Source organism: Vulpes lagopus, chromosome 4 (genome assembly GCF_018345385.1).
Source record: "Vulpes lagopus strain Blue_001 chromosome 4, ASM1834538v1, whole genome shotgun sequence".
NCBI classification, from domain to species: domain Eukaryota; kingdom Metazoa; phylum Chordata; class Mammalia; order Carnivora; family Canidae; genus Vulpes; species Vulpes lagopus.
The window spans coordinates 81,075,834-81,088,994 of record NC_054827.1 but is presented as its reverse complement, the minus strand read 5'-3'; the positions used below and the strand labels follow the sequence as shown (position 1 = coordinate 81,088,994).

General features: G+C 34.6%; 1 protein-coding gene across 2 annotated transcripts in view; it reads left to right on the top strand.

The window, feature by feature from the left end:
• The window catches only part of RASA1 (RAS p21 protein activator 1), a 112,222-nt gene that overhangs the window by 48,828 nt on the left and 50,233 nt on the right, over positions 1 to 13,161 (top strand). For both annotated transcript variants that reach the window (XR_005987194.1, XM_041750986.1), the window contains exons 2-4: positions 8,535 to 8,687; positions 9,678 to 9,813; positions 10,398 to 10,468. Coding sequence is in view for 1 of the 2 variants with exons in the window: in XM_041750986.1 (XP_041606920.1) it covers positions 8,535 to 8,687; positions 9,678 to 9,813; positions 10,398 to 10,468 (360 nt within the window). In the remaining variant the exon portion in view is untranslated. The remainder of the gene's footprint in view (positions 1 to 8,534; positions 8,688 to 9,677; positions 9,814 to 10,397; positions 10,469 to 13,161) is intronic.

Below are 13,161 nucleotides of genomic sequence, written 5' to 3'. Positions count from 1 at the left end.
CTTTTTAGAAGGAAGTATGTTGATGGTGACACTGTTTTAATTATTTTCTACTGTAGTAGACAGTTTCCATAGAGGAATGTCAAGTTAGTATCAAATAATTGTATAGTTTGAAGTGTCTTTCTTCACACCAGCTGGTTTTCTCATTGCATAGGTTTCTGTATTATTTTTCCTGATTAAGAAAGACAAACTAAAGAGCACAAAAGCTCCTATAAGGCCCATCAAATGTCCTCTACTGATACACAACAGAAGTTTATAAAAACAATTCAGGTGATTCCAAGTTTTAAAGTAAATTGTTTCCTGCAACGTGTCCAACTTGTCTCTTTTATTGTTGACTCTTGAAATATATAGTATCATCTTGTATGGCATGTTATCTTAGATAAACTGATTATGTAGTTTCTGATGAAATCAGCTCTGTATCTGCCTGTAAGATTTCTCAACTTTAAAAAACAAAACAAAGGAATGTAGGGGAGAAAAAGAGAGAAAAACCAAGAAACAGACTTAACTATAGAGAACAAACTGATGGTTGTCAGAGGGGAGGTGAGCCAGGGAATGGGTGGGATGGCTGAAATAGGTGGTGGAGATGAAGGAAGGTACTTGTGCTGAGCACCAGGTGATGTATGGAGGTCTTAGATCGCTATATTGTATACCTGAAACTAATATTACACTGTATGTTAACTAACTGGAATTTAAATAAAAACTGGGGAAAAGATTTCTCAACAAAAAATTACAAAGCTAGCTGAGAAAAATATATTACTTATTAAATTTCCTGCTGTTTTCTTTTCCCTACCTCCTTAAAAGAAAGAGAAAAAGAGAGAGGTACTTTACTTTTAAATAGGAGGACATTAGATACTTTATTATTAAAATGCTACATTAGCAAAGTTTAAATCACAGTATCCCAAATGCATATTTTCTTTTTTTTTTTTAATTAATTTTTATTGGTGTTCAATTTACCAACATACAGAAAAACACCCAGTGCTCATCCCGTCAAGTGTCCACCTCAGTGCCCGTCACCCATTCCCCTCCAACACCCGCCCTCCTCCCCTTCCACCACCCCTAGTTCGTTTCCCCGAGTTAGGAGTCTTTATGTTCTGTCTCCCTTCCTGATATTTCCCAACATTTCTTTTCCCTTCCTTTATATTCCCTTTCACTATTATTCATATTCCCCAAATGAATGAGAACATACACTGTTTGTCCTTCTCCGATTGACTTATTTCACTCAGCATAATACCCTCCAGTTCCATCCACGTTAAAGCAAATGGTGGGTATTTGTCGTTTCTAATTGCTGAGTAATATTGCATTGTATACATAAACCACATCTTCTTTATCCATTCATCTTTCGATGGACACCGAGGCTCCTTCCACAGTTTGGCTATTGTGGCCATTGCTGATAGAAACATCGGGGTGCAGGTGTCCCGACGTTTCATTGCATCTGAATCTTTGGGGTAAATCCCCAACAGTGCAATTGCTGGGTCGTAGGGCAGGTCTATTTTTAACTCTTTGAGGAACCTCCACACAGTTTTCCAGAGTGGCTGCACCAGTTCACATTCCCACCAACAGTGTAAGAGGGTTCCCTTTTCTCCGCATCCTCTCCAACATTTGTGGTTTCCTGCCTTGTTAATTTTCCCCATTCTCACTGGTGTGAGGTGGTATCTCATTGTGGTTTTGATTTGTATTTCCCTGATGGCAAGTGATGCAGAGCATTTTCTCGTGTGCTTGTTGGCCATGTCCATGTCTTCCTCTGTGAGATTTCTCTTCATGTCTTTTGCCCATTTCATGATTGGATTGTTTGTTTCTTTGGTGTTGAGTTTAATATGTTCTTTATAGATTTTGGAAACTAGCCCTTTATCTGATAGGTCATTTGCAAATATCCTCTCCCATTCTGTAGGTTGTCTTTTAGTTTTGTTGACTGTATCCTTTGCTGTGCAAAAGCTTCTTATCTTGATGAAGTCCCAATAGTTCATTTTTGCTTTTGTTTCTTTTGCCTTTGTGGATGTATCTTGCAAGAAGTTACTGTGGCCAAGTTCAAAAAGGGTGTTGCCTGTGTTCTCCTCTAGGATTTTGATGGAATCTTGTCTCACATTTAGATCTCTCATCCATTTTGAGTTTATCTTTGTGTATGGTGAAAGAGAGTGGTCCAGTTTCATTCTTCTGCATGTGGATGTCCAATTTTCCCAGCACCATTTATTGAAGAGACTGTCTTTCTTCCAATGGATAGTCTTTCCTCCTTTATCGAATATTAGATGACCGTACATTTCAGGGTCCACTTCTGGGTTCTCTATTCTGTTCCATTGATCTATGTGTCTGTTTTTGTGCCAGTACCACACTGTCTTGATGACCACAGCTTTGTAGTACAACCGGAAATCTGGCATTGTGATTCTTTGTCATCCCTGCAGAGAATATATCCACTGGAGAAAGAATGGGGCTATCTGCAGGTTTTCTCCTGGAGTTGCCAGGAGAAATGGAAGAATTTCTAGTTTATGAATACAGTGGCATCTCCAGTGCCACTTAACATGTATGATCTGTAATGTTCAGAAAAGGAATTTTGGGAGAAGAAATTTTCTCTTAAAAATAAGACTTTTGCAGAGACATTGTGTTCTCTTCCCCAAATTAGCTGGAAGGTGAAACAAGACTGGAAAATAGGAAGATAACTGGAGTTTATGTGATCTACATATTAATTATCCATTATACCAGAGTCATAAAATTTGGGATTTTCACTGATGAAATTGTATTAATCAGTCTCATAGTCTTTTATATGTATATATATAATTTTATATGTATTATTTCATCTAATATCAAGCCAACCTACTATGAGGTAGATGTTGTTATTATATGCCTTTTATAGAGGAGAAAACTGAGGCTCAGAAATTAAGTCATTTGCCCACACTTGTATAGTCTGGTGGCAGAGCTACAATTCAATCAGGAGCAGGGTGGCTCCAGAGTCTTTACTTAACCATTATGCAATTATAGCCTAGGTAGTAGTTTTTCATTTTTATATTTTTCTTTGAAGGAGTTTAGGACAAATCTGTAATTTATTCTGAGGTTAGATGAAAATTGTTTTCCATATTTCTTAACTGATAGTAATAAGTAACAAAATGTAGAGGCTTGACCAGAATCATGGAGGTTTCTGGTAAGTCTTCATCTTTCCAGTTAGTTTAGTCTCTCCTGAACATGTTTAGGAGGTGTCAGTGTAGCCATCTTTCTTTGAGCTCCCTTGGTCTAAATTATTTTCATATTCATTTTAGACCTAGCTGGCAGTCTTCAAAGATCAGGACTTAACTTACTATGAACATTGAAGAAAAAAAAAATTTATTTCCCCAACATTATGGTTTATGATTTGATACTTCTTTCTTCATTCAGCAAATGCTTTTCTTATTTTATTTTTAAAATATTTTAGTTATTTATTCATAAGAGACACAGAGATAGAGGCAGAGACATAGGCAGAGGGAGAAGCAGCCTCCCTGTGGGGAACCTGATGCAGAACTTAATCCCAGGACCCCGGGATCATGACCTGAGTCAAAGGCAGACGCTTAACCACTGAGCCACTCAGGCATCCCTCAACAAATGCTTTTAAAATTAATATTACTATGTGCCAGGTATATTCTGTAAGTTAAAATTTGCCATAAATGTAGTAAGTAGAGTAACAAATTTACATTAGGTAATGGTGCCCATATATATTCGGTAATCTCGTGTTCCACTCAGAATATCCTCATACTCCAATACAATACCAGTTAGTTATTCTGCGTTCCTTAGAGATATTCCAGATTCACATTTTTTAAAACTTATTTGAAAACAATCACCAGCGAAACTACCCTTACCAAGATATAATAAGACTTTGATTGTAAAGATTGTTAAGAAATAGTGGGAATGATTAAACAGATTTTTTTTATTTCCTTGTAATATTTCTACTGTGTACAGTCAGAAAATGTAGCATTTTTGTAAAATGGATCTTAAACCAATATCCACTAGGGGCACATATCCTCTAGTGGGTTCACATCTTTGGTATGGGGGTATGTTTTGGAAAGCCATATTACACATTTTTTTAAAAGTATTTTATTTATTTATTCATGAGAGACAGAGAGAGAGAGAGAGATGCAGAGACCCAGGCAGAGGGAGAAGCAGGCCCCATGCAGGGAGCCCTACGTGGGACTCGATCCCGGGACTCCAGGTTCACGTCCCAGGCCGAAGGCAGGCGCCAAACTCCTGAGCCACCCAGGGATCCTCATACACGTTGTTTTTTATATAAAATGAATTTTATTACAAATTTCAGAAAATGAAAGTAGATAGCATTTTTTTTGACTCGGGGTTAAATAGAATCTATAATGCTTCTCTGTGAGAATGTGACAGCTTAAGTATTCTGGATTTCCTGGTAGGTGAAATTTTATGTTTATCAAAATTTCATGGGTTAAAAAAAAGGTGTTGAGAGACATTGTTTTAAAGACCGAAGGACCAGTGCTCTGTGGATGTAGAGCTTAGGTTCTATAAAGCTGAAGTACTTTAATCAAATCATATCACATTGGAATTGTGATCCATTTATAAAATATTTGTTTTAGCTACATATTGTGATACTATATACATTTATAATAAAATTATTATTTTACCTAGCCTGATACTGATTTTTTTCCCCAAGTTTTTAAATGGGAAAAAGATTGCATGTTGTAACCGCTTTTTTGAAGTGCTTTTTATTCTTCAGTAATAGCTTTAAAATAGCTGTGCAGGTACATTTAAAATATTCTTGTTAGTATGATTTACCTTAATTTCAAATAAACAATAAAGATAATTCAAGAAAGTATGGGTTTTGATTAAGACAATTCAGTTTTGTTGGTTTGTTTTTTGTAGAACAGCAGGTGGGTTTTAACAATGGAATTTCAACACTTAGAGTATCCAACTCAACTACATATATGCTCATCCAGGCTGTTACTGGATAACTTATTTTCTATTTATAATCATAATCAATGACTTTTTCTTTTACTGTAGTTGACACACATTATATTAGTTTCAAGTATACAACTTAGTGACTTGACAATTATACAGTATGTTGTGTTCATCTTAAGTGTAGCTACCATCTATCATCATAGATTGCTATTACAATATTTTAATTTTTTTTTTATTTATTTATGATAGTCACACAGAAAGAGAGAAAGAGAGGCAGAGACATAGGCAGAGGGAGAAGCAGGCTCCATGCACCGGGAGCCCGACGTGGGATTCGATCCCGGGTCTCCAGGATCGTGCCCTGGGCCAAAGGCAGGCGCTAAACCGCTGCGCCACCCAGGGATCCCACAATATTATTGACTATATTAATTATAGTGTGCCTTTTGTTCTCATGACTTACTCATTTCAAACCCAAAGCCTATATCTCTCACCTCCTTTCACCCATTTTGCCCATCCCCCCACTCCTCTCTGCTTTGGCAACCATTAGTTCTCTGTATTTACAGGTCTGATTCTCTTTAGTTTATTTATTTAACAATTAAAAAAATAATAATGAATTGACATATTTTGCATCATGTATTTGAAGCTTCCTGAGCTTTTGGCATAAAGGGAATTATTAGTATTCAAGAAACAAAATTGTTTAAGATAATGTTTGTCTTAAACTGAATACCTGTGTTAATGCCATAATCTTACAGAAAGTACATAGAGCTAAAAACAAAATCACAAATATACTTTTATATAGTAGTAAAAGTTTTTAGTCAAGTATTTTTATGAATTAGTAATTGTGTAACACCTCAAGCCTTGTGTATCACCTCATGGTGGGTTCACAAGATGAAGGAGATTAAAATGTTTTAATCAAGACATTTTGGGCAAAACAACCGAAATTTTAACAAATATAAACCATATAAAAATAGGAGTTTTGCTTATAATTGTTTTTTTTTGAAGATTATTTATTTATTTATTTATTTATTAGAGAGAGAGAGAGAGACAGACAGACAGACAGGCAGAGGGAGAAGCAGGCTCCATGCCGGGAGCCTGATGTGGGACTCGATCCTGGGTTTCCAGGATCACACCCTGGGCTGAAGGCAGCACTAAACCGCTGAGCCACCGGGTCTGCCCTATACTTGTTTTTTTTTAAGGATTTTTTTTTTTTTTTGAAAGAGAGTGAGTGAGTGATAGCACAATTGGGGGAAGGGGCAGAGAGAGAGGGAGAAGCAGACTTCCCTGCTGAGCAGAGAGCCTGATGTGGCTCCATCCCAGGACTGTGGGATCATGACCTGAACAGAAGGAAGGCATCCTCTTAACTAACTGAGCCACCCAGGTGCTCTGCTTATAATTGTTTTTAATTTTTGTCTTTTCAGTGTGTAAATCTGCCCCGTGGGATAGCTTCATTGCTTTAGGTAATAAAGAATGTACCAATTTCATGTTCTAAGGACATGTCCCATGTATTTTCATGACAAAATAAACTTCTAAATAAATATTTTTAAATGATGACTTTTAAAATCTCTTTATTTTATTTTTTATTTATTTGAGGAGGGGGGGGATCACAAGCGGGTGTAGGGGCAAAGGAAGAGGGAGAAACAGACTCCCCTGGTGAGCAGGGAGCCTGCTGTGGGGCTTGATCCCAGGACCCTGAGATCACTTACCTGTGTTGAAGGCAGACACTTACCTGACTGAGCCACTCAGGTGCCCTCTAAATAAATTTTGTCGTGATCATGTATGGTTAAATTTTAGCTTTTCAAGGAACTTTTTTTTTTTTTTTTCAAGGAACTTTTAATCATCATTAGTCTAAACTTTTCCTTTGAGATTAAAAAAAAATAGCTCTTGAAAGTTGAATTTACTTGTCAGTAGCCTCAAATACATGATTGAACTGAGATTAGAATTTTAGAAGAATGCAGTGTTTATTCTTTGCCTCCTTTCTCTAATACAATTTATAATTATGTTCTTCCTATTAAGTTAAAACTAGCTTCATGATTAAGTTTTTTATTATTTTATTTGTCTTCTGCATAGACTTTAAATAAATGGGTTTTATTTATTTATTTATTTATTTATTTATTTATTTATTTATTTATTTATTTATGATAGAGAGAGAGAGAGGCAGAGACATAGGCAGAGGGAGAAGCAGGCTCCATGCACCGGGAGCCAGATGTGGGATTCGATCCCGGGTCTCCAGGATCGCGCCCTGGGCCAAAGGCAGGCGCCAAGCCGCTGTGCCACCCAGGGATCCCCTGGGTTGTTTTTTTAAAAGAAAATTGAAAATTCATTTGATAAGTTTTAAGCTTTTTTTAAAAAATAAACTAATGAGTCTAGAGTAGTTAGCCTTCCTTACAACAAGCCTACAAAAATAGGACTATTATAAAAATAGTCACAGGACTGTAATGGTTTTGACTATTGACTTCTCTTTAGATATTAAATATATCAGTACAATATGAATGTTTTATTGTTTTCCTGAGTGTTTCAAAAGAGACTACAAGTATCAAGATGACTTTGGATGACTAACATATGGAAGGTGTAAAAATATTTCATAACAATTATTTTGTAGAACTATTACCATGGCCATGTGAAAATTCTAATACATTTCTTTTTTTAAATTTTTATTTTTTATTTTTTATTTACGATAGTCACACACACACACACACACACACACAGAGAGAGAGAGAGAGAGAGAGAGAGAGAGAGGCAGAGACATAGGCAGAGGGAGAAGCAGGCTCCATGCACCGGGAGCCTGACGCGGGATTCGATCCCAGGTCCCCGGGATCACGCCCTGAGCCAAAGGCGGGCGCTAAACCGCTGCGCCACCCAGAGATCCCTACATTTCTAATTATGCTTCTGTTTATATCAATCTATGAGTCTTTTATAGGCATAAATTGGTAGCGTGGGTGATGCTAGATTTATAGCCAGTCATTTAAGCAGATTATCTAGTAGCATGGTAGGTAGAATATATTTAATTTCAGAATAGGAAAGTTAAAGGAACAAAGGTATTATTTATTTCCTACATGTTTGTTAAATACATGTGAGGAATTAAGGTCATATGTGTGGTTATGGAGTAGTGGAAATAATCAGCTGCATGTCGAAATAGGAAATTAGAACAGTAGTCTTTCAACAGTGTCATTCTATTTTCCTGTTCTAGAGCACAGACACTGAAATGGAATAGTTTTATTTTCTTTCAGGTACCATGTATTTTGCTTGTTATGTCAAGTGATAGTTATATGCTTAGGTTCCTTAGTATGTAGAGAGATAGTAATTGTTTCCATTGTCTATCATATTCTAATTTTTCTAAATAAAGATTTGACTGTTATAAGTGTTTATATCTTCATGAGGTAGACAATCCTGGAGGGAGACAGATGGACAGACATGGAAGAAGTTTATATGTGAGATGATTAGCCCTGAGCTTATAGAACAAATTAGAAACTGAGTAAATGAATTTTTTTTTGAGAGAGTGAGAAGTTAAAAACAATTGAGTTAAAACTGGAATAACCAATGCAGAGTAAAGGGTAAATGTTTAAGTTACATTTAGGTATTTAAAACCTCTAGTGGTAAGTTTTCAACTACCAATAGTAATTTTATGGTTGCTATTTGTATTCTAATGTCAATTTTTTTCCCTATAGGTGGTATCATGGAAAACTTGATAGAACTATAGCAGAAGAACGCCTAAGGCAGGCAGGGAAGTCCGGCAGTTACCTTATAAGAGAGAGTGATCGGAGGCCAGGGTCCTTTGTGCTTTCATTTCTTAGCCAGACAAGTGTTGTCAACCATTTTAGGTAAGTATTTATTTCTAATATGAGGCTAGATAATATAGTGTACTTTGCTGTTCTTAAATATATCTGCCTTAATGAAGGTGAATGATTCGCTCATATTTAAATGATGGGGAAAGTGATTTGTTTTCAATTAAGTGACTTAATCAGGTGATATAGAGTAGATAATTGAATGCTTTTTTGGTTTAAAAACATTGGGCATTACTGTGCCAATCTCAAAAATAATGATCACTTTTAAAGTATAAAGAGCTATGAAGGAACTTTGAACGGTAAAGCAGAAATGAAATGTATATTTTTAGACTACAAAGTAATAAATTATAGGAAATAGTATTTAAGAGTCAAGATGTGTGCTTTTTCTTTAATTCATTTTGCTTTGCTGTTCTGAAATTCTTTATAAACATTCATGTCAAAGGTATGCATTTTTTCAAGTACAGATATCAAAGTCTATATAAATACATGTCCCTATGTTAATGTCTTTAATTTCATTTTTATGGGAGACATTGAAAAAATCATATGCTGCCTATAATGTTAACTGATAAAATGTTTGTATACCCTTGACTTTCAGATCTTAAAATAAATTTTAAGAGCATTTTATACCACACATAGAATGTAAAATTATAATCCTCTAAGTATTTTGAGATCTGTGAGCTACTCTTAGCCAGAGAAAACTTACTAAAATTGCTATTCAGCCTTAAATATGAAAAGTGAGCAGAGGTATATGAGGATAGATTTATAAATATTGCAGTGAGTTATGTAATGGGGTTTGGTTTGTAGTCACATAATGTATTTCATATCATATATACACATTTTTTTTTGAAGAAATAACCTCAGGTAAATTTGCATTGGCATAAATATTAATAAATGGTATTATTGTAATGCAAAGATATAGTTGAAAACAGTATGAAAATTAGGGATTTATAATTTCTTTAGAAATTGGTCTTCAAAATTGGCTCTATAGGTTTTTGTTATACTGTATGTCTTTTCCTGTACAAATAGGATTATTGCTATGTGTGGAGATTACTACATTGGTGGAAGACGTTTTTCTTCATTGTCAGACCTAATAGGTTATTACAGTCATGTTTCCTGTTTGCTTAAAGGAGAAAAATTGCTTTATCCAGTTGCACCACCAGAGGCAAGTAAAACTTTAATAATTTTCAAAAATTTATTATTTCACTTTACTAATGAGGTTAGCTCTTGTTCAGTTTCTTAATTCTGGTTGTACTGTGAGCAAAACCGATTCCCTCTTAAAAAAAGAAAAATTCTCTGTAATTTTCTATTTAAGTTGCCTATTTTTTTTTTTTTTACAATATCATATGGTGATACCTTAACAAATATTTTTAAGTGAATGAAGAGTAATGACTGATAGCATAGGTAATCCTGAAGTTGCTGCAAGATTCTGAAATGCCTATACATCATTAGAGAAAGGTTAATTTATGTGTTCCACATAGTTCATTTAAAATCAAGTGGTTATTCATACTACTTGATAAAAACATTGGTTATACCATTAAAAGAATTTCTTTAAAGAAAAAACTGAAACAAGACAAGTATTTCTAGGCTTTGAGTATTTAAACCTTACTAAAGAATAATTTGAAGGATCCTCTGGTGTTCATAATGTGGATTTTTGTTGGTTTTGACTTGATGTGAACATACCTGATTTGACTTTGACATAAAGAGTTTATCTTTTGTAAAATTTATTTATTTTTTTATGATTCCTAGCCAGTAGAAGATAGAAGGCGTGTCCGAGCCATTCTACCTTATACAAAGGTTCCAGACACTGATGAAATAAGGTATTTTATAACATAGTCTCATTTGTAGGCATTTGACAGACTTTGAAAACTTGCTACTCTTGGACTAGGAAGGTTTTGGAATTTGAGGAAATAGCATGCGACAAGGTGAAAGTGACTTAAATATGGAGTTCATTGTTTCTGTACTCCTGTGTTTGGCTTATTTGTTCAGAGAATGGATTTGGATCAGAGTGGCCACAGTGAAGATGGCAGGTGAAATAAATTCAGTTTTTATTAGACTGTCTCTGACAAAGTAAAGATAATTGTTATATTCTTTATTTTAATTTTAATTACTATGTGGCATTTATGTCTCAACTGTAATTTGTACCTAAATGATGACTGAACTTCTGTTTACATGATGAGTGAATAGTTTAAGTATGGCATTGAACTACAGAACATGATAATTTTTAAAAGTTATTTTTATATAATTTGATATATAACTTGTTTTTATTATTTTTATATAATCTGGTGTTTGATTAATTATCAAATTATCAGTTCCTTTCTATAAGCTATTTAACCTTGCAATAGAAAATTTTCTTACTGGTAAAATGTTTACTGATTCTAAGTGTACAGCTTCTCACTGAAGTCAACAGCAGCATTTAAAAAACAGTAACTGGGGGGAGGTTACTGAAATTTCTGGAAATAGGATATTTTAAAAAACAAAGATTCAACTATCTGGAATCTCAGAATAAGGATTCCATTTTTTTTTTTTTAATAATTTTTTATTTATTTATGATAGTCACAGAGAGAGAGAGAGAGGCAGAGACACAGGCAGAGTGAGAAACAGGCTCCATGCACCGGGAGCCTGACGTGGGATTCGATCCCGGGTCTCCAGGATCGCGCCCTGAGTCAAAGGCAGGCGCCAAACCGCTGCGCCACCCAGGGATCCCAAGGATTCCATTTTTATATGATTGTGCATGAAGTAACAACTTCTCATTTAGTTTTTATTGGCATACCTTTATTTGTGATCTAATCAGGAAAAGCCAGTGAAAGAAAGAGAAGGAATGAAATGTATACAATAAAAAAGAACACTGGTGAGCTACCAATTCAGGAATTTTGAATAACTTGTAAATTCCTAGTGTATCATCTAGGACAGCAGTTCTCAAAGTGTGGTCCATGTAAGCTTGGAGATCCTTGAGATCCATTTAGAGGATTCATGAGAGCAAAACTATTCTTAATAAGACTACCATAGAATTTGCCTTTTTCACCGTGCCATTTACACTGATGGGACAAAAATATCAAGCAGTAAAATTGTTAGTGCCTTAGCACAAATCAAGGCAGTGCAGTGGCACCAAAGTATACAGTGTTCTTTACAGCCACATACTTGGAGAAATAGTACCAACCAGTTTCCCCTCATATTTTCATATTTTTCTTGATAAGACTGTAAAAAGTTGTTTTTTTTTTTCTTCCAAAATCTAAACTCTTTTAATATTCTGTGTGGTGAATACATTTTTAATCTTCAGTGTGACGAAATGTAAAGTACACACAAAGTATCTTCATTGCGTACCCCAGGTCCTTGTCTTGAGGAAAGCAGTGAGTTGAGAACTGAGCTAGCTTCTGCCTTTGTGCACACCCTTTGTACTTAAGAGAATGACAGGCAAACTATGGTTATTCAGTCTAGAGTATCTGTTTTCTTTTTTTTTTTTTTTTTAAGAGTAAATCTATTATGTTACATTAGGGAGAATAACTGGTGATATTTGTTGCCGATGACAAAATTTGAGCTTGCAAGCAAAAATGAGAATTTTGGAAATCCTGTATCTGCTATCAGGAGTTTGATAGCTTCCCACATACTTCCTGATTTTTCTGATGAGATTGGTAGAGATGCTAAAGAATGTGATGTTTTGATTGTGTAAAATGTATTTACATCTGGATGATCAGCTCAGTGAATCAGTATTTTTTAAATGATCAATGCACGCTGTTAAAGAATTATGCCTCGGTAAAGGTCTATGGATAAATAGATGTTACTGAAATGGGGTACGGAAAGTTCATTGGTATAGATTCCATGTTACGACTAACCTTCCAAGTACCAATTGTTGAGTTTTTGGTGTAATATCATAGAATATCTGTAGTTATCTGAGAGGCTATTAAAATACTCATTCCTTTCACAACTACATAATTTTGGCTATCCAGATTTTTTTTCATATGCTTTGAACAAAAAAATGTAAAACAGTAGATGGGATGTAGAAGGAGAAGAATCTAGCAGTTTGCAGTTAAGCCAGATGTTGAGATTTGCAAAAATGTAAAACAATATTATTCACACTAAACTTGTAAAAAATAATTTTTCATATTCTTTATGTTATGTGTGATGAGGTATATTATTTTTTAAGAAATTAGTAAACATTTAAGAACATTTTAAATTCTAATATGGTAAATATCAATAGATAAAATTCACTGTAAATAAAAGCCTATCAGAGTATCAGTTTTTAGGTATATAAGAGATTCCTGAGAGACCTTCAGAACTGACAGCTACTGGTCTAAGAAGATGAAAATTTAAATAAGAATTAGAATGTATAAATTTTAATTTGATCATAGAAATATATGGGAATGTATGAGTCCTAAAAAATTTGTATGTATCTGAAGGTTTTTTTTTTCTTTTAGGTAAAAAAATCTGAAGATTAATGAGATTTAATAAGGCATCTTAACCTTTTTTGGGGAAAATGCAAAATAAAAAAGAATCTTAGGTTTATATTGTTTGT